This window comes from Danio rerio, chromosome 15 (genome assembly GCF_052040795.2).
Source record: "Danio rerio strain M-AB ecotype USA chromosome 15, GRCz13ab, whole genome shotgun sequence".
NCBI classification, from domain to species: Eukaryota; Metazoa; Chordata; class Actinopteri; order Cypriniformes; family Danionidae; genus Danio; species Danio rerio.
In genome coordinates this window covers 24,229,798-24,256,112 of record NC_141035.1, presented here as the reverse complement: position 1 = coordinate 24,256,112, position 26,315 = coordinate 24,229,798, and the positions used below count along the sequence as shown (strand labels likewise).

Genomic DNA, 26,315 nt, shown 5'->3' with positions numbered 1-26,315 from the left:
ATCGATTTAATAGCCAAGAGGAAAGAAAAAGTTACCTCACAAAGAAGCCAGCGCAGCGGGTCAAATGTGCAAAGTGGGTGAGAGAGAGAGAGGCAGAGATGGATTTTTACATTGTGTATAGGATGTAAGTGACGTCAGTACGTAATAACCGGCTCTGACTTATTACTGAACCGATATCGAATTGTCCCCATCTGCATCATGGTGCACCAAAGAAGCAATTTATTTTGACACCCCTACAGTTATTAGAAATATTATGTTTGGAAATGTGTTGAGTTTTCTCTCCATTAAACAGAAATTGGGAAAGCAAAATGTACAGGAGGGCTAATAATTCTGACTTCTACTGTATATACAGTTTTTTTAATTTAGCAATTAAAAATGTATTTACTTTAATTAGAAGTGCTAAAATAACAAAAAAAAACATTTTGTTCTATATCTAAAAGTAAAAATTAAAAGTAAAAATTAAGATATATAAAAATTTAACCGTACAGTCTAATTTAGCACATAAATTGTAGTATATCATACATGTGACTAATATTAAACACTGGTGGAACATGCGGTATTTTTGGTCAATTTATCGAAATAATATTTGTTATGCACTTATTTCTCTTTTTAGGCCTAATGTTTAGGAATACGATTTATAAATATACAAATACATGAAATGCCTAATGCATTGTATCTGAATTTCCCCTGAAAGAATTTTCTTTATCCCTGTTTTCAAGAGGATTATTTATTATGAACTGACTCATATGAATGGCTTTGAAGCTAACAAAAAATTATATAATTAGTTTTTTTTCCCTTAAAGTTGTTTTTTGTCAACTTCGAGGCTTATTTTTCATTGTTGTTTTCCATAAGTACTGTAAGCTCTGAAGGGTAGAAGCTAACAGGCATGCACCAAAAGCCACACAACCCCAAAATTGATTTCATGGGTCTTAAATAGCACCCGCAACTAGTTTAGGACTTAGAAATGTTTTTTTTTTGTGTGTGTGTTTTAATTTTCTGCTCTTCTTTAGGTCAGAATGCCTGCGCAGATCAGCCATGCAGTCTTCTGTGCCTTCCCCAGCCTGGAAACCAGCGTCACTGTGTTTGTCCCGATGGGGTTCCCACCAGCGTCCTGCCCTCAGGAGAGCGTCAGTGCCAGTGTCCCAGCGGATACCAACTACACAACAATACATGTGTCAAGACAGGTCTGACTGACACAAGAGTGCCCCATATTATGATCTCTAAATCTGCTGGTTTACACTTTTTTAAGTCTATGTCTTTCTATCTGTTGCTGTTCCCTTGTTTCAGAGCACACATGTTTGCCAAACCAGCACCGCTGCGCTAACGGGAAGTGCATTAGCAGCATCTGGAAGTGCGACAGTGACAATGACTGCGGCGACATGAGTGATGAGCAAGAGTGCCGTGAGTGACATCATCAGCCCCGTCCCCTTTGTTTCATATTTGTTTATCAATTTTTTTAAATCTAACATGTTCATTACAAATACAGTCCATATGCATTTGCTTGAGTATTTTAGCACACATGCTAATTTTCAACATCTGTCTACCTGAGGCTTTTATTAAAACAAATAGTAGGGGGGAAAATAATAATGACAATGCACATATAAATATTAAATAATGGCAACTGAATTAAAAACAACAAAGTTAACAATACTAGTTAAACAAGAAATATATAAATATGTAATGTATATTTTATGCAGTAGTGAATATTGTTTATATGTAATGTAATATACAGTAGTTAACATTTAAAGTTGTTCAAATCATTTCATCAAAGTTGTTCTCTAACTGTTAAACAACACCCATTGTTGTTTTAGACAATTTTGAAAGACATTTTTAATTTGACGTGTATATATTGTATGTATTACCATACCTGCCACACTCCCGTTTTTTTTTTTTTTCGGGAGTCCCCCGTATTTCAGACCCATCTCCCGCCACCCTCCCCTTTTGTTATTTTTCCCAAAAAACTCCTGTTATTTCAGCCCCACACAACATGATCAAATAATATTGTAATATAACGCAGATGTTTTATGTGTCATTCTGTCCGCAGCCACCACTTCCTGTGACCCTTCAGTGCAGTTCCGTTGTGTAGCTTCAGGTTCCTGTATTCCTCTGGCCTTCAAGTGTGACCATGAGGACGACTGTGGGGATAACAGTGACGAGGAGCATTGTGGTAATGTTTGGGGCTTGCCCATGTGCTCATAAAGGAAATATCTGAGGTTGATTGCTGATGATTTAAAATTTAGCATTATAATAATCTATTATTGGTTATAATCTACATGTTAGAACAGTTGGTATGAAACTGAAATGTTTTTATTTCTGTTTCTCAGTCAGTGTTGCAAAGGGTTTTTAAATAAAATTAAAGCAAAATTTAAATATAATATAATATAATATAATTAAGATTTAATATACATTTTTTAGAGGTAATTATAAATAATAATAATAATAATATAATATTATAAAAAATAATTATAGGTTAGTACTTAAAATTGTATAATATGATTTATTATTTTTAAAAGGTATATGAAATTACTAGGGGTGTAACGATTTATCGTTGTTCGATTTATTGCGATGCAAAAATGTCACAATATGCATCGTGGCGTTATGATGGTTTGATTACGATATGACATCCGTTTTCTCTTATTAGTTGAGCTGTTTGCACGTGAGCTACGTTCCACCTGCTGTCGCACGTGAGTTCAGAATGCAGCAGCAGTAATGTTAGCAGACCAAGATGAGTGGAGTTGAAATAGAGGATGGCCCATCCTCTCAAAATCAGACGTCTGGCAACATTTCGGTTGTACAGTCATTGCTTTAGACTCGTCCGCTTTTTGACACGCATACTGGGTCAAACATAGCCTAAGTTTTAAAGTCTTCACAGTGATTTACATACTTTGCACAGCAACAGGGATACCTCCTAATGGTGTTGAAAGAGTCACATACTGTATTTATAAGGTACAATTCACCCTAAAATATCACTCTGTCTTCATATAATGTTCCCGCCGCAAAATCACACATGACGTGAGCTGACCGTGAGCTGTTACTACAGAGGGCGGATGATAGACGCGCGCGTATGGCAAGCTGTTTTAGCATTTAAACCTTTGTTCTGACTATCCATAAATATATTTAGAGATATCTCTAATTATATTGTGACTAGTCATAATTATAATTCGACTTGTCAGAATGACAATTAGAGATATCTGCAATTACAATTGTACTAGTACAAAATCAGAATCTGCAAATATATTATGACTAGTCATATTCCTCCATTGACTGCCATTGAAAAATATTTGCAGATATCTCTAAATGAGTTTTGACTAGTCACAATTGTAATTAGAGATATCTCTAAATGAATTTAATTAAATATGAATTAAATACCTGGAAATGTGATTTTTTTTTGCACACACAAAAAAACGCAAGTGATCAAGCAAAGCCTTAAGCTCTTACTGTTAAATTCAATTGAATAGAAAGCTTATTTTTTTGCACCTTTACTTAAATTGTTCCTTAATTTTGTCTCTTTCATTTCAATAATATTTTTAAGAAGTTTTTAAATTGTTTTATTTTCCAGAGACAGGCCTGTTTAATTTATTTTCTTAAAGAAGGTTCAGTTTAACAAGTTGAAACAAAAGAAATACATAAAAAATAGTTTTCTTGGTAAAATTTGCATTTAAGTTTAATTTAAAATTTTTATTCCAAATATCGTGATACATATCGTATCGTGAACATTATATCGTGATACACATCGTATCGTGAGCTGAGTGTATCGTTACACCCCTAGAAATTACTAAAAATTACAAAAAATACATAAAGTATAAATATAAAAACAAAAAAAGTCGAACAATTGAAAACATTTTTACTGTTAAGCTTCATAAAGAGCACATTTCAAACAAGTTTAGATCTTGCAAGTGTTCTAACATGATTTTATGATTTTTTTTAATAGGGTTTCTCAATGTGTCTTATCTTTCCTTTAGAGTCTCACAAGTGTGGACCAGGAGAGTTCACCTGTGCAAGAGGCGCTTGTATTCGGGACGCATGGCGCTGTGATGGGGACAACGACTGCAGAGACTGGTCAGATGAGGCCAACTGTACTGGTGAGAGAAAACAGACTCATTTACACACATGCGTGCAAGACATATACAGTAAAAAATGCCACATCTACATTTTTAACATCCATCTCTTCCTCTTTCTGTTTCATGAAGTGGGTCACCATACGTGTGAGAGCAGTAGTTTCCAGTGTCACACTGGTCACTGTATTCCTCAGCGCTGGGTCTGTGACGGAGATGACGACTGCCAGGATGGCTCAGACGAGGACCCTACGCAGTGTGGTCAGTCATAAAATCTAACTCGCCCTCAAGTAAAATCAAACCAAGGATGCCAATAATTAAATAACTGCTGATTATCATTTAAGTTGATATTCTTTATCCATAGTCGACCAAGCACAGAAGTCATTAACTTGCATAATTTTGAGACCCATTCGACATGCAAAACACTTACAGCCAGTGCAGAAGTAAAATGAAGTGAGCAAAGCATGAGTTTATAAACAGCTCTCTGCCACTACACTTGGAGAAAGAGAACTGAGCATGAGTTTACCATCTGAGGTTGCACCACATTCATTGTGGGCAGCATTATCGGATTGCTAATTATCTAAAATGAATTAGTGTATTATCTAACTAGCTGCTAAATTGAAATTACTAACATAATTTTGTAATATTGATATGTTATTTATGTGAAGTACGTAAAAGATTGGGCCAATAACTGTATGGCATCAGCCTTTATTTTGTTATGGTTCTTGATGAGTAAACATTGGCCATTTTGCAAGATGTAAATATATTTAAGAATATCTTGCAAAATTAACAATGTTTACTTATGAGGATAAATATAAACAAAAACAATGACTGACATACACTAACTGGCCACTTTATTAGGCACACCTTGCTAGCACTGGGTTGGACCCACTTTTGCCTTCAGAACTACCTTTATCCTTCGTGGCATAGATTCAGCAGGATACTAGAAATATTCCTCACGCTTCATGACATGACGCGTTATCCTGCTGGAAGTAGTCATCAGAAGATGGGTACACTGGTCATAAAGGGATAGACATGGTCAACAACAGTACTCAGGTAGGCTGTGGCGTTGACACAGCAATGCTCAATTGGTACTAATTGGGACCAAAGTGTGACAAGAAAATATTCCCCACACCGTTACACCACCACCACCAGCCTGAATCATTAATACAAGCCAGGCTGGATCCATGCTTTCATGTAGATGACGCCAAATTATGACCCTACCATCTGAACGTCACATCAAAATTTGAGACTCGTCAGACCAGGCAATGTTTTTCCAATCTTCTATTGTCCAACTTTGGTGAACCTTTGTGAATTGTAGCCTCAGTTTCTTGCTCTTAGCTGACAGGAGAGGCACTGGGTGTGATCTTCTGCTGTAGATCTCCCAGTAGATCAGCTGTTTCTGAAATACTCAGAATACTTAAATCACCTTTCTTCCTCATTCTGATACTCAGTTTGAACTGCAGCAGATCATCCTGAGTGTTACTACATGCCTAATACATTAAGTTCGTGCCATGTGATTGGCTGATTAGAAATTTGCGTTAACGAGCAGTTAGACAGCTGTACCTAATAAAGTGGCCGGTGAGTGTATATATATATAGACATATTTGTGTCGAAAAGAACTAATCAGTCATTGATTCTTTGTACAATCCTAAAGCCTTTTAATCACAGTATAAAATTTTTCCTTTTGTTGAGGATGCTTACGTTTGTACTGTCATTTGCACATCCTGTCATGCCATAGTAATAAACACTTCTTGTATTTTTACGGTTAATGATTAACAGCAAAAAATTCTGCAATTTTTTTTATTGTTTGGAAATTGACTTCCCTATTTCAAACATTTTTTGTGGAACACAAATAGGCAAGGCAAGGCAAGTTTATTTATATAGCACATTTCATACACAATGGCAATTCAAAGTGCTTTACATAAACAAGAATAAAAGAAACAAGTAAAATAAAAATAAAAACAAATAATAAAAATGCGTAAAAACAAAACAAAACATAAAAACAGGTAAAATGTGATATGAAAGAATGAAGAAGAAGAGAAAAACATGATAGTGCAATCTGTCGAACGCAGCACAGTGCTCATTCAGTAAAGGCACAGCTAAACAGATGTGTTTTCAGTCTTGATTTGAATGTGCCTAATGTTGGAGCACATCTGATCATTTCTGGAAGCTGATTCCAGCAGCGAGGGGCATAGTGGCTAAAAGCCGATTCACCCTGCTTTGACTGAACTCTTGGAACTTCTAGTTTATATGATCCTAATGATCTGAGTGATCTGTTAGGTTTGTATTCAGTGAGCATATCTGTGATGTATTTAGGTCCTAGGCCATTTAGTGATTTATAGACCAGTAATAATACTTTAAAATCTATTCTGAATGTAACTGGCAGCCAGTGTAAAGACATGAGGACAGGTGTGATGTGCTCTGATTTTCTGGTTCTGGTTAGAATTCTGGCTGCAGCATTCTGGATGAGCTGCAACTGTCTGACTGTCTTTTTAGGAAGACCAGTGAGGAGTCCATTACAGTAATCCACCCTGCTGCTGATAAAAGCATGAACAAGTTTTTCCAAATCTTCACTAGAAACAAAGCATCTGATTCTTGCTATGTTTTTGAGATGATAGTATGCTGATTTACTGACTGCTTTGACATGACTGTTGAAACTCAGATCTGACTCAAGAGTCACACCAAGATTCTTGACCTTATTCAAATGGCCACTTAAACTGTAAATCAGTCCCTCCATGGTTTTGCAGGTACATTTTTTAAATATTTGTGGCCTATTGTTTTTTTTATTTTATGATGGCTTTTATCAAAACATATGTCATTATTTACAACAAATGTTCTGCTTTGCTGTGAAAATACACAAAAATACACTAAAATCTTACTTTTTTGATGCAAAATCTTAGAGGTACAATTAAATGTTCTGTCACTGTCCATGAATAACAATTATAAGTGCCATGAAAGTATTACTTATTTACTGTGTATTCATATTTTCTGGTGTCGTTCTGCAGGAAGGCAAAAGTGCAATGGCTTCTTATGCTCGAATGGCACCTGTCTGCCTGCAAGTGCTCACTGCAATGGTGTTGAGGACTGTCCAGGTGGCGCTGATGAGCAAAACTGTGGTATGTGCTCAATTTATTAAGTAAAATTGATATGCATGTTGTTTGTAATTGAAACTAGAGGGTGATAATAACAGAGTGTGTTCTACAGGTCCACTCTGTGCACACTATATGGAGTTTGTGTGCAGAAATCGAGCGCAGTGTCTGTTTCAGTCTCTGGTTTGTGACGGGACCCGGCACTGTGCTGATGGTTCTGATGAGGACCCCATTTATGCTGGATGCTGTGAGTCCAATGATTTAATATCTAAAATGTGAAAGTTAGAAACCGATCATTAAAGGAACATGTATGCTTTTAAAACTCTCTTCAGTTTTACAAGTGTGCATTTATTCATTAATTCATTCTTTTTCTTTTTGGCTTAGTTTCTTTTTGGCTTTATTAATCTGGTGTCGCCACAGTGGAATGAACCGCCAGCTTATCCAGTATTTGTTTCCCTTCCAGCTGCAACCAATCACTGGGAAACATCCATACACACTCATTCACACACAATCACTTCAGACAATTTATCATTTCCATATCACCTTAACAGCATGTCTTTGGACTTGTGGGAGAAACCGGAGCACCCGGAGAAAACCCACTCAACACGGAAATTTCAACTGACCCAGCCGAGGCTCGAACCAGAGACCTTCTTGCTGTGAGGCGATCGTGCTACCCACTGTGCCACCGTAACGCCACTGTGCATTTATTTAATTACAAATACAGTAAAACAACAATGGCCCAATCCCAATTCTTCCAATAAAAGCCCTTCCCTTTAAGGCTGATTTATACTTCTGCGTCAAACACTGGCGTATGCTACGGCGCTGACGCATAGCCCTTCGCCGTGGCCGTGGCCGTCACTGACGTGCACCTCTCAAAAAATGTAACTACACGTCGCAACGACGTGTAGCGCAAGCTCTGTGATTGGTCGGCTTGGTAGCGCTGACGAGTCTGGGCGGGACCGAGAGCCGCGCGAATGGCGAGAGCGACTGTTTACAAGTGTGGGGTCCCGTGAAGGAGCTCCGGATGGAAAGTTTTGTTTTGTGTTTACCTCATAGTTAAAGTTGCTGCATGTCCGCCGGTTCCTGCCTCAAAATGAGCGAGTTTGAGCCACTTGTACATCCCAGAAGTGTTCAGGAAAAGCTCAAAACCAGAGAAGAAACTCGACACAGAGGAACATTTACACCTCACTGCCAACTAGCGTTTCGGAAGTGTTAATACAGACCGACAGAGACAGCGCGCAGAAGTATAAATGCACAGCCACGCGCGTTGCATGCGCCGTGGGTCACGCCGGTCACTTGATGCAGAAGTATAAACCAGGCTTTACACCTACCCCTCGTTTTGCGTTTCCACCTGAAGGGGTAGGGGTGTCCATAGCTTGAAGGCGTAGCGCTAAGGGGAAGGGCTAAATTTTGCTGTCTATAATAATAACTTTTGTTTAGTAGTCCCACAACATACTTTCACATCTGTCACTCGAATGCCCTGTCAGAAATGTCTAGTGTCTGGGAATAAGCTTTTTGCAATATCTGAAATAATTTTGATGTTGTTTTCGTGTGTCATGTTGTGAATACACAGTACAGTTGCGAGCTTATTCCCACATTAGATTGTTATGATAACATAATATATGCCTTCAGTGGTTTCCAGAAGATAAATACCAAAAAATAACACAACTGGAATAACTACAGCAGTCTCCATTGTCGATATTATATGAAGTAAGATCTTGCGATGACGTGTGCAGGTGCTGTGGTGGTGTCCCATTTCTTAGGGGGAAAATTTGAAGGTTTTCCCCTTTACACTCTGTTTCAAGGGGCCAAGGGGAAGGGGTAGGGGTAAAAAAAATAAATATGGTTGGGCCAATATTGTAGTATTAAAATTTCATTTAAGTTTTGTCTATTGCAAATAAAGTTAAATAACATTTGTTCCTGTATTTCAAAGCTCAATTTAAATCGCACCCATTACTGTAGACTTTAAATTCACAAGATCCTTCAAAAATCACTATCTCAACAAGAATTAATATAAGCAGTTACTGCAGTTAGTTTGATTTATTAATCAGCATATTATTTAATTCATTTCATAACATTTAATTAATTGACATTGGTATTGCAATCTATGGGTCTGCAACAAAAATAATAAATATCAATGTTTTGTGTGTTTTAAAAAATGCATAATTAAACAATGTTTTATTTAAGTTGTCTATTTTTTTTACATAGCTAATTTATTTAGAAATTAAGTCAGTAACTGTCTTTAACTTTGTTTTTGCAAAGTGAGTAGTAAACTTAATAATGTCAACAGTAATTGGAAATAAAACAACAATAATTAGAATAGTATCTAAAAAAAAAGTAGCGGCTTGGTGGCTCAGTGGTTAGCCTTACAGCAAGAAGGTCGCTGGTTTGAGTCCTGGCTGGACCAGTTGGCATTTCTTTGTGGAGATTACATGTTCTCCCTGTGTTCGCATGGGTTTTCTCTGGGTGCTCCTGTTTCCCCCACAGTCCAAAGACATGCGGTAAAGATAAACTGGAAGAACTAAAATGGCCGTAGTGTATGTGTTTATGTATGTGTGTATGTGTGTGTGAATGCTAAGAGTGTATGAATGTTTCCTATTACTGTTTTGCAGCTGGAAGGGCATCCGCTGCATAAAACATGTGTTGGAATAAATAAGATAAATAAATAAGGGACTAAGCTGAAGGAAAATGAATGAATGTAAAAGTCTGCACGCTCCTAATGTGTTTTGTATTACATTATTCTGCTCTTTGCTCTTCTACAGCCACTAGTGTTGAGTTTGAGAAAACATGTGACGGCTACAACTTCCAGTGCACCAATGGGATGTGTGTGACGTTGGAGTGGAAGTGTGACGGCATGGACGACTGTGGTGACTACTCGGACGAGGCCAACTGTGGTGAGCATTACAAACAAGCCTAATCTAGTAGTCAAACCTAAATGTGCCACACCACAATACAAATGTTTGCACATCCATGACTACAGACTTCACCTCAGAGAACCAGTGCAGTCAAACAGTACATTACATCATGTTTCTGTGCTTTCATTTTAAAAATTGTGTACTTTCTATTTCAGCATCGCCGACTGAGGAGCCAGGCTGCACGAGTTACTTCCGGTTTGAGTGTAAAAACGGCCGCTGTGTGCCTGCCTGGTGGAAATGTGATGGAGAAAATGACTGCGGCGACTGGTCTGATGAGTCTCAGTGTTCAGGTACTCAGACTGGTCTGCTACTTTGTGTTCTAGCTCAGTCAGGTTGTATTAAGCTTGTTTGTGAAATGAATGATGTTGTATGTGTGTGTTTGTCCAGGTGGCGAAGCTCTTCACACACCTGCACCGGGTCCTGCTACCTGTGCTCCTAATCGTTTCCGCTGTGGTTCTGGCGCATGTATTGTGGACACCTGGGTGTGTGACGGCTATGCGGACTGTCCTGATAGTAGTGATGAAGCAGGCTGTCCAACAGGTGCTCTTTTACTGGTCACTACCTCAGGTGTTGGCCAGCATACGGCCCATGAGAGAATCCAAATGCAGCTTGCAGGGATAGAGTTTTGTTTATTAATCAAGCATGCTTAAGTTTGATTACCATGTATAAAGTAACTCAAATGTTTTGAGGGATACTGAGTGCATGAGCTACTTCAACAGGCATGAGTCTCAAAGATGATCTGGTTTTGATTTCTTGGACGATTAATGGATTATCATGAAAGATTGCGCTTACTGTTTAAGTGTCAGCATAGGCATCTGTTAAAGTTTTACTATGCGTCTATATGTAGATACACCTATTTTACAAGTCTTCTGAAAACGTATTGTTTCCATCGGTGGGTTTCTGACCATTAGGTTTTATTAGGTTTTTGACCACTGACTGTTAGGGATGTCACAAGGTCTTGCGAGATTAAATTGCGATGAGATTTCTCATCCAGGTGAAAAGTTGTCTCGTGAATTGAGATGTTAGCATGATGGAGCATGAGGGGGAAATTAGCATTGAAGATTGGAAGCAGGATTGAATTTGAGCCGCAAATCAAGTGCTTTGCACACACCTGTGTTGCACATGTCACTCAGTTGGGCGGACGGGTGTGACGTAAGTGCTTCTTTTCCTCAATGGAAGTTTATAGGCTGCTCTGTTATTCATGTCCAAGCAGAAGCTGCAACTAGAACTCCTGCCACACAAATTACCCTTGGACACTCCCACCGATAGAATGTCACTTAAGATGTGCAGAAAGCAGCATTATTGAAGTGCAGTACAGATATGTAAACACCACAAACAAACCATTAGTATCGTATAGGACTTTTAGCAGCATTTTGCGACAGGACAGTCCACATAGCTGTTTAACACTATATTATCTGCTCCTACACATATATCTAAGCGCGCACACACATACTGAACTGCTCAACTCAACACACCCAAACATTACCAAACACGTTCAAATATTTAAGCATGTTTAAGGAGAGGGAGAGAAAGAAAGAGAGACAGCACAGCATAATAAAATAAAACTATTGCATCTCGTGCATAAATCACACCATAAACATGACATTAAAATAGCTTCTTTAAAAGATGATAAATGTAAGCCAGTCATCAAAATAAATAAAAATAAAAAATCGTATACTGTCACAAAATCCAAAATAACCATCAAGATCTGCAATGTAAATACTCTGAAATTCTATTGGGGAAAAGCCAGTCAGAGTTTGTCTTTTTAGTCAGTCTATTTTCCATTTATATATTAACAAATATTTTGCAGTGTTTGCATGTTCTATGCATAGAATTCAATTAAACTAATATAAAAAATGGTTCATTAAAATGGATGTAAATTCATTACAAATTAAAAACATTAAAAAGTTCATTAATAACATCTAAAATGTTTTGCATTTTGGTATTATTTATTCATTTATTAATTTAAAACCATTTCTGTTAATTTAGTTAAAGTCAGAATTATTACCCCCACCCCACCCCCCCACCCCCCCAACACCACCCCCCACCCCCTCCTTCCAGTATATTTTTACCCCAATTTCTGTTTGAGGGAGAAAACATTTTTTTCAACAAAATTCTAAACACAATAGTTTTAATAACTCATTTCTAATAACTGATTTATTTTATCTTTGCTAGGATGACAGTAAATAATATTTGACTGGATATTTTTCAAGATATTTCTATACAGCATAAAGTGACATGTAAAGGCTTAACAAGGTTAATTGGGTTAACTAGGCAGGTTGGAGTAATTACGGGGGTTATGGTATAATGATGGTTTGTTTTGTAGACAATCAAAAAATATATATAGCTTAAAGGGAATATTAATATTTGACCTTAAATTGTTTAAAAAATTTAAAACTGCTTTTATTCTAGACAAAATAAAACAAAAGACTTTCTCTAGAAGAAAAAAAATTATCAAACACACTGTAAAAATGTCCTTGCTCTGTTAAACATCATTTGGGAAATATTTAAAAAAGAGAAAAAACAAAACAAAGGGGGGCTAATAATTTTGACTTCAACTGTCTATTAGCAAAATATTTGAATTTTAAGACTATTACATTCATATGTTTCATCAATTAAGATTTCTTTAAAGCAGTGTAATAATCTTATCTCATCTCATGTCTCGTGGAGTAGGCATCTCGTCACACCCCTACTGACTGTATTTTTCCAAAATACCTTTAGGGTGCGATCATGCATTCACAATAGAATGAACCATTATAATTGTGGTGAAATTTAAATTAGCTTGTTATATTTTATTATTTAGGATACTGATTAATCCAAACTATTTTCCCAATATATAAAGGGCAGAACCCCCCCACACATATTTTGACATCTTTCTGCACGAATCAAGTTTTACTAAGGCTGGTCAAACCCCCCTGCTTTAATTATTCTAATTACCTGATCGGAAAAATGTAACAATTTAAAGGAATAGTTTATCCAAAAACAAAAATGTACTCACTATTTAATCACCCTCGTGTGGTTTCAAGTCTTTATAATTTGCTTCTTTTTTTTTCACAACAGAAATATTTTGAAGAATGTTGGAAACCGGAAATCAGTTTCCAACATGAAAATGAAGGCTGAGCATATAATGATTACATTTTCAGGAACTGTCCCATTTAATTGTTTTAAACCTTGAATAAAGATTAATCTACATCTAAGTTAGATGAGGAAGATGTAGTTATGCAGTTTTACATTATTGTACTTAAAGGAATGTGTTTTACCATTTTTAATTTTAGCTGCAGTTAGTCTTAATAAATTGCAGAGAAATAAGAAATTAATTTGACTTTTTTTAAAAAATCCGTTTACAGCATTGATATACTGTACAGCGGTGTACATTAGATGTGTTTTTGAATTTTATATGTACATGCTTCTAAAAATTGTCTTGCCTGTTTTAACTTAAATCAGTAAATGAAGCTTAATTCATTATTTTTTAAATTATGTGTAACATTTAACACTCAGGTTCAAACACTTTAATTGACACATTTTTTATAGCTCAGCTGGCTCTGGTTGATGCATCAGCCCCACATCATCACTGTTCATTTGCTTCCCAAATGAATGTAATTTACTTAATATACTGAGTGTTCTCACTCAGTAATAAGCAAAATATTAAATTATTTCTCAGTTGTATCCAGACAATTTAACTATGATTTATTTTATTTGACATATTTTTAATACAAATAAGAGTACATCAGTGAATTTCTCTATTTTCTTTCCAAAATAAGCTGACTTTTTTATTAGAAAAGCTACTTTTATTATACTTGTTTTGTAAACAGCTTACATGAGGAAACCACTTTGCTTCCTAGTATACCGCATCATTTTGGCTTGTGTTGTTTATATCTTCCGCTCAGTGAAAGGCTCTGTGACTTCAGTGACGACTCTTCCTCCATCGGGCCGCTGTACTAAAGATCAGTTTCTGTGTGTGAAGCCTCCAGCATGTATTTCAGATTGGAAGCGCTGTGATGGTCATTCTCACTGCCTGGACGGATCTGACGAGGCCAACTGTCGTAAGTGGCTATTATAGATTTGGACACAATTGCTCTCTCTTTCCTTATTTAGACCTAATACAACTTTTAATTTTACTAAGTACTATAATTAGGTTCCCTTGTGCATCTTCGCATATGTGTAATGTGGGTAATGTTGCTAAAGCTACCATTGTCCATGACTGTATACACAGAGACCAGATATTTTGTTAGATTTATACAGAAATGCTCAGTGTTCACATAATTCATAAATGCACCGGTTTTATGTACTGTATAGTCAAGTGACAGACGTTTTAGTTTTCTGGACAGAATTGAAAATTGCACTGTTCATTTGTAAAGGCTGGCACATTAGAACACTAGCATACTCCATGAGTTTAGTCAATTTTACGCCACTAAAACTACCTGAATTTATCCACTAACAGTTCAGAAATTTGCTGGTACATTCTAGAAGTTGTAACCTTTTCTTTTCCAGTATTATCAGCATCTGATTTGAACATGCGAGCCTTTAATCTTTAATTTTTTATATTTTGGTGAGATTTGCTTGTTTTGTTGTTTCTGGGCTGTCAGAATAGCATGTAAAGGCTCCACCCTCTTCTGGAAAGCAGCAGCTCATTTGCATTTAAAGGGACACACACAGAAAGTTGACAAGCTACAGTTGTCTGTGGTGACATTAGAGCTGAAAAATTCCTGTGGACACTAGTGATTAATTTTGCAGCTCATGAAAAGGGACATTTTATCTTCCTTTTAAGGATAAATATGAAAGTCTTAAAAATTAATTCAGAAAAAATTGCATTGTTACACTACCTTAAGCTTTACCTATTTTACTCTCCATTGTATTTCAGCCACTCATGGCCCTCTGCTCTGTGCGAATGGTACGCGGTGTGCAGACGGCGAGGCCTGTTTGCTGAACAGCGAGAGGTGTGATGGTTTTATAGACTGCTCTGACCGAAGTGACGAGCACAACTGCACTGGTGAGACACTGAGAGACGTTCATCACGTCTTTGCAGTGCTGGAAATCTGCTGCACTGGAGCACATTAAACTGACGGTCTGCCTGTTCATGCTGATTCACCCTGATTTTGCATTTCCCAGATGAACAGCAGGTCTACAAGGTTCAGAATCTACAGTGGACTGCCAATTTCTCTGGAGCTGTCAAGCTTACATGGACAAGGCCTAAAAATATGCCTACATCCTCCTGTTCTTTTGTCATCTACTTCAGGTAAAGCAGGGACTGGATAAATCTATCCTTTTTTAATTTATATTTTTAAGTTACATTTTAGTTGTCATTTTTCTTTCTTTTTATTTATTTATTTATTTCTATTTTCTTTTATTTATTTTATTTTATTTTATTTTTATTTAATTATATTTATATTTTTTATTTTTATTTCTTTTATTGTTTAGTTTTATCTATTTTTCTTTTTCTTTTTGTTTTTATTTTCTTTTATTTATTATTATTATTATTTTTTTTTTCCTTTTTTTTTTTTTTTTTTTTTGTCTATTTACTTTTTAATTTATTTTCTTTTTTATTTATTTTTATTTATTTTCTTTTGTTTTCATATCAATTTTATTTATTGTTTCCTCAATTTTATATATTTATATATATTTAATTTAATTGTATAATATTTTAAAATAATTTTTATAAATTATTTTACAATTTCTTTTAGTCTCTTTTTATTATTTCAGTTACATATATTTAGTTCTTAAGAATAGATTGCATATAAATGTTGTTTCCTTATTTTGGACCGTTTCTTTATCAGATTTTATTATTTAATTTAACTTGATAATATTTTATTAAATTAATAATTACAAATAAATGTAAGTAGACTTACCAAAACAGCAAAATAATTTATTTTTATAATATGTATAATATAATTTATAATTCCATAATCTGATCACAAAAGTGTCTCAACTCCATATACAGTAGGTCTGTTACAGAAAGCTGTTTGTATTCTGCAGGCCAGTGGGTGTACAACAGTGGACGTCAATAGACACAAACAGCAATAAGGGTAGTGCCGTTCTGACCGTGTTGATGCCAGACACCACATACAACGTGAAGGTTCAGACTCAGTGCCTTAGCAAACAGCACAGGACCAATGAATATCTTACTCTGCGCACTCCAGAAGGATGTAAGTCTCCAAAAATCTCAAGTATGATTTGTTTTTCTTCTCTCTCTCTTCATGACTGGTCTTTCTATTTGTATGACAGTGCCAGACCCTCCGCAGAGCCTTCAGTTGAGCTGTGACAAAGCTGATGACGGGACGGTCCTGTGTTCCTGGAGCCCTCCTGATAAAACACATGGACACATCAGGGAGTATATTGTGAGTGAGAAACATACAATTAAAATGCCGTCATATTTTGTTCACCCTGGTGGTGTTCCACTGTTGTCAATGCTTTTTCTTTTTCTTTTTGCTTATGTTTGTCCATATTATGGCAATGAATAGCAATCAAATTAATATAATACAAAAAGGGCTATTACGGTTACATTTTCAGCACCAGTGACCTAATCAGAGCTCATGATCCACAATGTTCATGTTTTACACTGTCATGTTATTTCTGGAATATCATGGAATTTTAAAAGGTTTATTCCAGACATTGAAAATCAGGGGCTTTAAATATTTTTTGTTCACGTCATTGAATATCAGAGTGTTTGTTTGTCATATATATATATATATATATATATATATATATATATATATATATATATATATATATATATATATATATATATATATATATATATATATATATATAATGTTAAAATAGTTTCTTGAAGTATTTTTGTCTGCTCAGTGCTCAATCGGTCCCTCCTGGATTTTGCAGGAAAATATTCCAATTATTGCAGCCTAAAATGACTTATTTTTACAAAATTTGTTACCATATTTCTGGCGTTGCTTGTGCTTTTTTGCTGTAAAAATATACACACTTTTTACCTCAAGAGCTGTTGGTGTCAGTAATTTATATAAAGGGAACAACAAGAGAGAGAAGGAGTGTAACATTTACTTAACCATATAACGTCTACTGCATCCTATGTGATACATAAATGACTCAAAATGATCAAATTTTATGAAACTTTTAAAATCAGGTAAAATTTCCATGTTTTTGTGATCAATAAAACAAACATTATCTTATTCAAATAGTGTGAATGTGTGTTGTGAGAATTGTGATATGCCTAAAGCGGATCAGACAACTAAGGAGAAATACAGCATCATGCCTAGCACTTTCTACACGTGAATGCAATGTGTTTTATAATAAGCAAAGTAAAAAAAGGAAAAAAATGGCAAGATTGTTTTCTGTATTTTCAAACAATTGATTTTAGTTGACTAAAACGATTTTAGTTGTCATTTTTTTTATTTAGAATTTATTTTTTTTCTTTCTTTTTTCAATTTCGAATCAATTTAATTTATTGTTTTTTATTAATGTATATTTATATGTTTTTAGGATATTTATTTATACTATTTCTTTTCCATAATTTATATAGTTTATTGTGTGTTTTGGATTTGCTTTCTTTTTTGTTGTTTATTTATTTTCTTATTTAAATTATTTTATGTTTTTATTTGTTTGTTTTAGTTTATGTTTCTTTTATTATTTTATTTATTAATCAGACATTGAAACATTAATTTGTTTTGTTTTATTTTATTTTGTATAGGATTAAAAAACAAACACCAAAGTTTCTCTCTTAGTTTTTCTCAGTTTCTCTTTCTATAAATTACAGAGCCCAATGCTTTTAAAGGTCAAAAATGGCAAGATTGTTTTCTGTATTTTCACATTAAAAACAACAAATGTAAATATTGCTGCATGTTTTGAAAAAAGACCTAAATATCTGTCATTTTATACTATAAAAAAACTTTTTTTTATTCTGCATTTGTTGTATGAAAAAAATAGGATCTCGCCAGAGTCAGAAGTCAATAACTTGGTTGACATTTTTGGATGAACTACCTTTCTATACTTTCTAGCATTGACCCCACATCCTCTCTAACTGTCTGCTCCGTGTGTTGTACAGGTGGAGTATAGTGAGAAGGACAGTGCAGAGTGGTTTTCTCTGAGTAGCACCAGCACTAACGCAGAAGTGAAGAACCTGCAGCCCAGCTCGCTCTACAGATTTAGGGTGAGATGCTCTGAGATCCTGCATGCTGCTGTTTCATGTGCACTTTTGGTTTGTTTCATTTAACCGCTCTTGTTCTGTTATTTCTCAGGTGGCTGCCGTCACAAGCAGAGGCGTTGGAAACTGGACAGAAATAAAGTCTATTATTCCTCAAAAAGGTAATTATGCTGTATAAACCCCATTGCGGAGCACTGGCTCCCCCTGCTGGACATTTACGCTCAAGCATTTTGTCTGATAAGGTTGTTGAAACCAAATACAATAGTCACGTAAATTCCCATTTCAGATTCTGTATTAATGGGTTAATTTGAAAAGAAAACCTTTCATACTAAAAAAGTGCTTACTTGTATAAACTTTGAATGGTAGTTTATCAGTTAATATTCACATGCAATATAATCCAAGTCAAACACTAAAAAATCAATTATATAAATAATCAAAATTGTATATTATGAAATACATATCAATGTCTCAATGACCTCTGCAGAGTAGACCACTTGCGTATTATATACTTAGTGTTGATAATGTTTTTTTTTTATAAATGTATGTATACAGTTAATGTATAGATACAGTTACATTAATATGCTTAGGCAATATAATCAGTCAAATCTCACAAAATCAGTTATATAAATCATCAAAATTATATTTTATTAAATATATATCTATATCTCAATGACCTATTTAGAGTAGACAGTATATGTACTGCATACATAGTGCGTTTAATGTATGTATACATTTGAAGTCTAAATCAATAACCTTTCAGTGAGTTATTTTTTACGTTTTCAAATATTTCCCAAGTGTTTTAACAGCAAGGCATTTTTCACAGTATTTTCTATAATATTTTTTCTTCTGGAGAAAGTTTTTTTTTTTTCGGCTAGAATAAAAGCAGTTTTACATTCTTTTAAAACCATTTTAAGGTCAATATCATTTGCACCCTTAAGCAGTATTTTTATTGTCTACAGAATAAACCATCATTATACAATGATTTGCCTAATTACCCTACAGTGCTTCCCATAGGTTTGAAATATACTTGTGGTGGTAGCCAGATTGAAACACATCCTTTACTGTGGCTCATAAATGGTTAATGAATAACGTGAACAAAGAATAATATGATTTTTAACAATGCTTTTAAGTTCAGGTTGCAAATGTTTATTGGCATGACGTTTTAGTACAGTATTGCCAAAGCATTTTAGATGGGTAAAAAATATGTAAAATATTAACATTATCAAATGAATAACATATACAGCGAAAGAGAAATAAATAATTCGAATAAAACATGTAGATTATTTAATAAGGGTCGATTGACCATTTCTATTGGTGTACATATATTTTGCAGCCAGTTTAGATGTCATTTCGTCCTCTGAGTGTTTAGTAAAGTTTTTTTAATCGTTTAGGTTAAAGAATCTATTGTTTACTTTTTCTCACTGTGCGCACTGTCAGCTGCGAAGACAACCCAAAAGTTTTTAAATAAACTTTAGGAAGGAAAAGTCGACTCCTGGACATTTGAGGAGATTTAAAAACAAGCTGCATACTAGTATCTTGATAAAATATGTAATTAAATATTATTTACTGTCATCATGACAAAATTATTAGAAATGAGCTATTAAAACTATTATGTTTAGAAATGTGTTGAATAAATGTTCTCTTCATTAAACAGAATTCTTCAAAAATGCACTTCAAAAATGTATAGGGGGCTAATAATTCAAGAGGGCAAATAATTCTGACTTCAACTGTATATACAGTTAAAACATATTACTCTTTACATCACACATATTAGTGTCTATTTTACTGTTTAGTAATCATGTATATTTGAATGTCTTTCAGCGCTCTCTCCACCTAAAGTGACGATCACCAGCATCACAGAAGACTCAATGAGTTTGTCCATCTCTAATGATTATAAGGTGAAGGTTAGTCAGTTTGCTGTTTCACTGATTTCTCTTGATTCGTCTATGTCCACCTTCAGGCATTATTAAAATATTTAACTCGCTTTCTGTTAGGTGAAGCTCTATATTGTAGTAATTTCTTGGGTATTTGATGAACATGTTAAGGAGAGCTGGAATTACACGGTCCCAGAAACACTGAAAGGTAAAACACTTAAAAACTCGTCATTAGGACCTCCTGTCAGCATTTCTAAAAGAAGATAGAAAGCGTGTGCTGTTTTCTGTGCAGTCTCTAACCTGACAGCAGGGACGGAGTATGAGGTGGCGGTGTGGGCTCACACTGATGATGGAGACAGTCCTACAGCCCTGTCCCGCCAGCAGACTAAAGGCAGCAGACCTGTCCAACCCTCACTAAAGGCCAGAGCCCTCAACCAGACTGCTGTAGACTGCAACTGGACTGGCCCGCCAGCAGAGGTTAGACTGTCTCCATCTAGTCATGATTTCAGTAATCCTATCACTAGTGTTTATATGGATACCTCACTGTTTCTATCTGGTGTTAGCATGAGTATGATAATGTCTCTTGTGATCATTTGTATTTTGATCTCTTCAAGGCACATACACTTTTATTTTGTCCTGCTTTACATCAATTTCAGCTCCTAATGTGATCCACATTTACTATTGAATGAATGAATGAACGAATGAATGAATAAATGAAGCATTTTATTCACAAACATTTAAAGAAATGCTGTCATTTCAGTATGAGTTTCAGTGTTTGGGAAATTCATAAAAATAAGGTGAAAATATTGCTTTGTTTTGGTTTTTGGGAACACAACAACACCCATTGAGTTTTTTTATGAAAATATAGGCTGCCAGTAGTTCTTAATAAAACCAAATGTTTACAAACAAACCTATTTTCCCTTCTCTCTACAATAAATCATTTATACATTGGGCAGTATTCAGTTTTACAGTTAAAGAGCCCCTATTTTGCATTATAAAAGGTCATATTTTGTTTTTTGGGCTCACCAACAGCTGGCTGATATGTGTGCAGGGTCAAAAAAACACTTTCATTATCTTTTAATATGTATTTATTTATTTTTACCAAATTATCCCATTGACTCCCTTATGATTCGTTCAGCAATTCATTTTTTTACCCAAACCCCTCCTTTGCGTGAAGCTAATCTGCTGTGATTGGTCAGATATCCCAATCAGTTGTTATTGGTCGACTGCTTTCAGCGCGAGATAGAGAGAAGCACCCACCACGGCTATGAAGTAGCAGAGAGTATGCGAGAGCCCAATGCAGTAATGCAATAAAGCAATGCATTTAAACACGAGCATATTACTATGCTCTGACATACTTTCAATATTAATCCACATAATAGCAAAAGTTGAAATATTTAGAAAATTGACTTTGCCATGTCTGTGAGGAACAGCTGATAGCGGGCATAGCAAGGGCAAACAGCAGAGGATCTCGAGTTCAGAAACGCATTTAAATTGCTAAAGGAAGAAGCATGCTTCACATTTTTAATGTGGTTTTGGATGCAATATGTGAACAGCCCCATAATAATTTAACCTGAGAGATACAGTACAAGCACTGATCTTTAATAGATATGTGATTACAAGCCACATGGAGCGATTACAAGTTACAACACACAATTAAATAACGTTATTTTGCAAAATACAGAAAACAAGGCAACAATTTTAATTACACTTACATGTTATGATCCGGAGTTTTACGTTTTACCAGAACCGGCACTTCATATTTGGTCATGTACCATATTGACGTTGTAGTGTTCAAGCAAAAAATCTGAACCCAACACAATTTATTCATTTGACCCTGAGTTGACTCTTTCTTTAAAGAATCAATAGTTTTAAATGTTGCACTTTCAGATTTAAGCATCAGCTGGATGTTTGCATTCGCTTAGAGCTGTTACACACTGCATGGAAGCTCATTTTCAAAAACCCATAATAGAAATCAATATTTAAATCAATATGTTTTTTTTTTTCAAATGTTAGTATCAGTATGCTTTTCATTTGATACACTTGATCTCAGCCACTCTTACTGGCAGAGGAAGGAACTACTGTATGTCCCGTCCTGTGTACATATCGGTGTTGAGATTATGAATAAAATAATGCTAATTTTAAAGAATATGGAATGTGACGTGCACTGGGCATTTAAGATATTAGAGTAATACATCTAAGAGTTATAAACAAAGTTTTAAGAAAATAGGAATGATAGAGATGTTCTCTAATTATTTAAGGGAAAACTCAAGACTGATTTATACTCTATGCATCTGTCGAGTATGATGTTGGCAAAAGTTAGCTTTGAATGTGCCCAGCCACATCTGGTCAAGCTAAATGAATTTGCATAAGCGGACATTTTTATCACTCCAAAACAGCTGGCAGATAGGAAGTTTTTTTTTTCTTTTCTTTTTTTTGTAGCTTTGAGGAACAACAATTTATTTATTAAGTGCACAGGTTGTCCAAGGCGGTTTAAGTCAATTAAGTTTCATTTTTATTGCATATCAAGTTTTCTGTTAATTGTATTAAAAGCTAACTTTTTCATGAGTGTCCTCCAAATTTATCCATGAACTATTCATTTTACATAATTTAATTCATTCATTCAGCAACTCCACCTGCAAACAACTTCAAACTTCAGTAGCAATCCATAAAATTGCAATTCTAAGTGAAAGCAAAAAAATTTCCCATGTTACATTTTACTGAGGGTTTAGTTCAAGGCTGCACAATATATCGTCTCAGCGTCGATATCCCAATGTGCGTATCTACAATAGTCACTCAAAGATACACACAAAGATATGCACTGTTAATTCTGGATTATAGTTGAGCAGAATGTTTGACAGCGTCTATCTAAACGAGGATGTTATAAAATACATTTTATATTGAGATATTACTGGAGAATTTCTGTGGTTCTATAATATGGGTGGGTGCGCTCTCTGCACTGGTCCCTCCGTTAGTGGCGAGACCGCTCGATGCTTGATGCACCATGCCAACAGTCGATCGATGAGTAAACAAATATAATGAATGGAAATACACAGGCCTGTGCGTATAGACATAAAATATAATGCTGTACAGTAACGTGTCATTTGTTTGTTTTGGTTGTCATTATTGTAATTGTTTCGTGATGATGCGATAGTGTGCTTTATCTGCCTGATTCCGGGTGGTGGTGGGCGGGTGGTGAGATGTTTGCATCACGGTATGTTCTAGGGATGGGATTTGCGTGACGCGCTGAGAGCTACTAGCCCGGCAGTAGAAACGCGACATGATTTGAGCCTCACTACTCAACCTCCCTAGCGATTGGCCCATCCTGGCCCGATAAAATCCCTGGCTTGCACTGGCCCGACAGTGGAAATAAAGCTATTGATCCTGCAGACTTTTCCAGTTTCATTTGTGACCAGACCTTTGAGCTAAAAATTATGTTTTTATTTTTCCACAGATGTACGCTGTGTTCTACGCAACCTCATTCCTGGATCTGTTTCGCAGACCTCACAGGGTGAACAGCACATCTAGCAGTCTAACTGTGATTGTTGACAGCGATGAGCAGTACCTTTTCCTGGTTAGTGTCCATCCTTCTGCTGCTCACTCGTCCATCCACTTTAACACCCAGATGAATTAATCAAATGTGTGTGTTGTTTAGGTGCGAGTGGTTTCTCCATACATGGGTCCTCCATCAAACTATGCTGTAGTGAAGATGATCCCAGATGAGCGCCTTCCACCTCGTAACCTGCACAAAGTGCGAGTGGATAAAACGCAGGCCACTCTGAAGTGGCAGCCGCCGTATGATTCTCCCAGCAGTCCTTTGGTACATCTACATAGCTTTGCATGAAGTTATTTAATATTGTCAAATGAATTGTTTTAATCATATGTATTCTATATACCAGACATATGCTGTGCATGTGAGAGATACAGTTCGAAAAACCGAGAGCGACTATAAAGTGATCACTCAGAATAACACAGTGGAGTACACACTGAAGGGCCTGGAGCCGGCCGGACGCTACAGCATCACCATCAGACTGCTCAACATGAGCAAAGAAGCCAGCTATACACTCAGCACAGGTACAGCCATCTCTCTGATATTGTTTTTGTATGAAAATGTTGCATCACACATTATATTTATAGTCCTGCTCCATGTAGACTAAATCTCAGGGCATAGAATTAGAATTAAGATGCATTTTTGTCTGATCTGATCAGAAGTGGACAATGCTGAATAAATGGAGTCTGAAATGTGTTGTTGCTTGCACACTTTCAACTTCAAGAGTAGTCGAAAATGCATTGCTTTCATATTAGAAATGGTAGAATATTTATTGTAGAGTAGCAAAATAAAGTGTTAACAGATATTTGCTGTTTGCAGAGTCACTTACAGTCGACAGAATGTCTAAAGGGTGCCATCTAATTTAAGTGTTACCAAATATACATCATTATATTTTTAATATGTGTATAATATTTTATAATACTTCTATTTATTATGTAAAATAGGTTTATTATGGACTTGAGAGGCTGTCATATATTGAGGCAGTATGTGAAGTGGCTGCAAGCACTTCAGCCCACAATGTAGCGCAGCCTCAAGTGCCTTATTGCTTTTATAACACAATTTATACAGTATGAAAACTATTAGGGGCACAACTTTTATTAAAACTGTAGCATATACAGTACCTTTTCCAGCAGCATCTATTCTTCTGTCTTTTACTTAATCGGAAATACACTAAAAAATGTAATTGAATTTACAGTGATGCAATTCTATATTTTGAGCAGTCACTCACTACTCCAGTCTTCAGTATCCAGGGTATCCACGGGCTCTTAAAAACTTTTAAATTCACTGAAACATTGTGTTGTGTGTTTTAAATCGATTTTTAAATAGGTCTTAATTTTCCTTTGTCCAAGTAAAGTTACAAAATCGGGCTAAAATCCACCCAATCACCTTATTTTCACATTTAAGTTTATATTACGTTTTTTTTTTTTTTTTTTTTTTTTGCAAAGAGATACAATTTACAATAGCTGTTAGAAATATTTTACAGCAATTGCTCCAGATTAAATTCCCTTATTCAGAGGGAAAGAAAACTAAAAACAACTACACAGTAGCTCATGATAACAACAGAGAGCAATATATCACTTTACATCATCTTCCATTCATACAAAAAACTATTTACAGAAGTAAAGGAAAGTAGACATAATATTTATAAATGGACATGAACTTTAAAGATTTATAACAGAAATGCATTAGGTTGAATAGAAGGTTTACTCCAAAAGCTAACACTTATATATTTTTTGATTATTTATGTAACTGTCTCCACAGTAAATATGCTTTTAACAAAGTTAAACTTGTCAAAAAAGAGAAATAATATGTTGAAAAAAGTGTATACAACTACAGTTTTCTTGTTTTGATAAGTATATCACTAAGAAATAATTACATTTGTTTTGTTTTTTTGTAGCAAGCAAAATAAATAAAAATAAATAAATAAATGATAAATAATCAATTGGCCCAACCAGGCCATTTAGAAATAATCCTTACGGTTTAGCCCTGTATAAAACTAAAATTTCATTCAAAATGGTCTTAAAAAGTCTTAAATTCGACTTGATGAAACCTGCAGAAACCCTGAGTATCACACAGTCCTTCAGAAATCACTTTAATCTGCTGATATTCATTTTTAGATTTGGTAAATTCAAAGATTGAAAGAATTTTTCATAGAAATGCTTTGTAAAATTTAAGAATATTTTCTTTGATCAAATGAATCCATCATTGCCAAATAAAGGTCCTAATTAAAATATGTGCTAATGTATTTCCTCCACATGTAAAATGTTTATTTTTAAACTGTAGTGTATGTATTTTTTGCTCTAAGCCTATATTTACCCACACAGTTCCTCTGCCTGCACCTGAGGCCCTCAAGATCTTAGAAGAAGAGGATCACGTGTTTCTCTTCTGGAAGAGTCTGGCTGTGAAGGATCGCACCTTTAATGAGAGCAGGGTTAGAAACCAGATCTTCAGCATATGGGCAATTCCTAGCAAATGTCAAGCTTGATCATGAAAAAATTGTAGTTTTCATCTAAATAGCAAACTTTTTTGGTCACATCCATAACGCATGTTTATTTTCCTCATTTAAAATCTAAATAATGTTCATGGATGGATATTTTTCTGATCCCATTACTCTGTGTTTAGTTGTTTTGGAAAATATGAACAGATTTTTCAATATAATGGTAACATTTGCTTTCTCTGTCAATATATTTTTTATGTTTTACTGCAAATGTCA

General features: G+C 35.2%; 2 protein-coding genes across 5 annotated transcripts in view; one reads left to right on the top strand and one right to left on the bottom strand.

The window, feature by feature from the left end:
• The window catches only part of LOC101886227 (ovostatin), a 370,063-nt gene that overhangs the window by 304 nt on the left and 343,444 nt on the right, over positions 1 to 26,315 (bottom strand). The gene's annotated exons all lie outside the window — the stretch shown is intronic.
• The window catches only part of sorl1 (sortilin-related receptor, L(DLR class) A repeats containing), a 129,152-nt gene that overhangs the window by 97,740 nt on the left and 5,097 nt on the right, over positions 1 to 26,315 (top strand). The window contains exons 22-45 of one of the 4 annotated variants that reach the window (XM_087284023.1): positions 1,011 to 1,184; positions 1,288 to 1,401; positions 2,045 to 2,167; positions 3,963 to 4,082; positions 4,191 to 4,316; positions 7,064 to 7,174; positions 7,263 to 7,394; positions 9,910 to 10,041; positions 10,218 to 10,352; positions 10,450 to 10,602; positions 13,950 to 14,105; positions 14,924 to 15,052; positions 15,172 to 15,298; positions 16,036 to 16,205; positions 16,285 to 16,397; positions 18,080 to 18,184; positions 18,273 to 18,339; positions 20,000 to 20,076; positions 20,173 to 20,260; positions 20,345 to 20,529; positions 23,507 to 23,626; positions 23,708 to 23,872; positions 23,952 to 24,126; positions 25,927 to 26,033. In XM_087284023.1, coding sequence (XP_087140149.1) covers positions 1,011 to 1,184; positions 1,288 to 1,401; positions 2,045 to 2,167; positions 3,963 to 4,082; positions 4,191 to 4,316; positions 7,064 to 7,174; positions 7,263 to 7,394; positions 9,910 to 10,041; positions 10,218 to 10,352; positions 10,450 to 10,602; positions 13,950 to 14,105; positions 14,924 to 15,052; positions 15,172 to 15,298; positions 16,036 to 16,205; positions 16,285 to 16,397; positions 18,080 to 18,184; positions 18,273 to 18,339; positions 20,000 to 20,076; positions 20,173 to 20,260; positions 20,345 to 20,529; positions 23,507 to 23,626; positions 23,708 to 23,872; positions 23,952 to 24,126; positions 25,927 to 26,033 — 3,104 coding nt within the window. Of the gene's footprint in view, positions 1 to 1,010; positions 1,185 to 1,287; positions 1,402 to 2,044; positions 2,168 to 3,962; positions 4,083 to 4,190; positions 4,317 to 7,063; positions 7,175 to 7,262; positions 7,395 to 9,909; positions 10,042 to 10,217; positions 10,353 to 10,449; positions 11,111 to 11,169; positions 11,758 to 13,949; positions 14,106 to 14,923; positions 15,053 to 15,171; positions 15,299 to 16,035; positions 16,206 to 16,284; positions 16,398 to 18,079; positions 18,185 to 18,272; positions 18,340 to 19,999; positions 20,083 to 20,172; positions 20,261 to 20,344; positions 20,530 to 23,506; positions 23,627 to 23,707; positions 23,873 to 23,951; positions 24,127 to 25,926; positions 26,034 to 26,315 lie in introns of those variants that run through there. The other 3 variants (XM_087284024.1, XM_087284022.1, XR_015509351.1) reach the window with 3 other exon arrangements.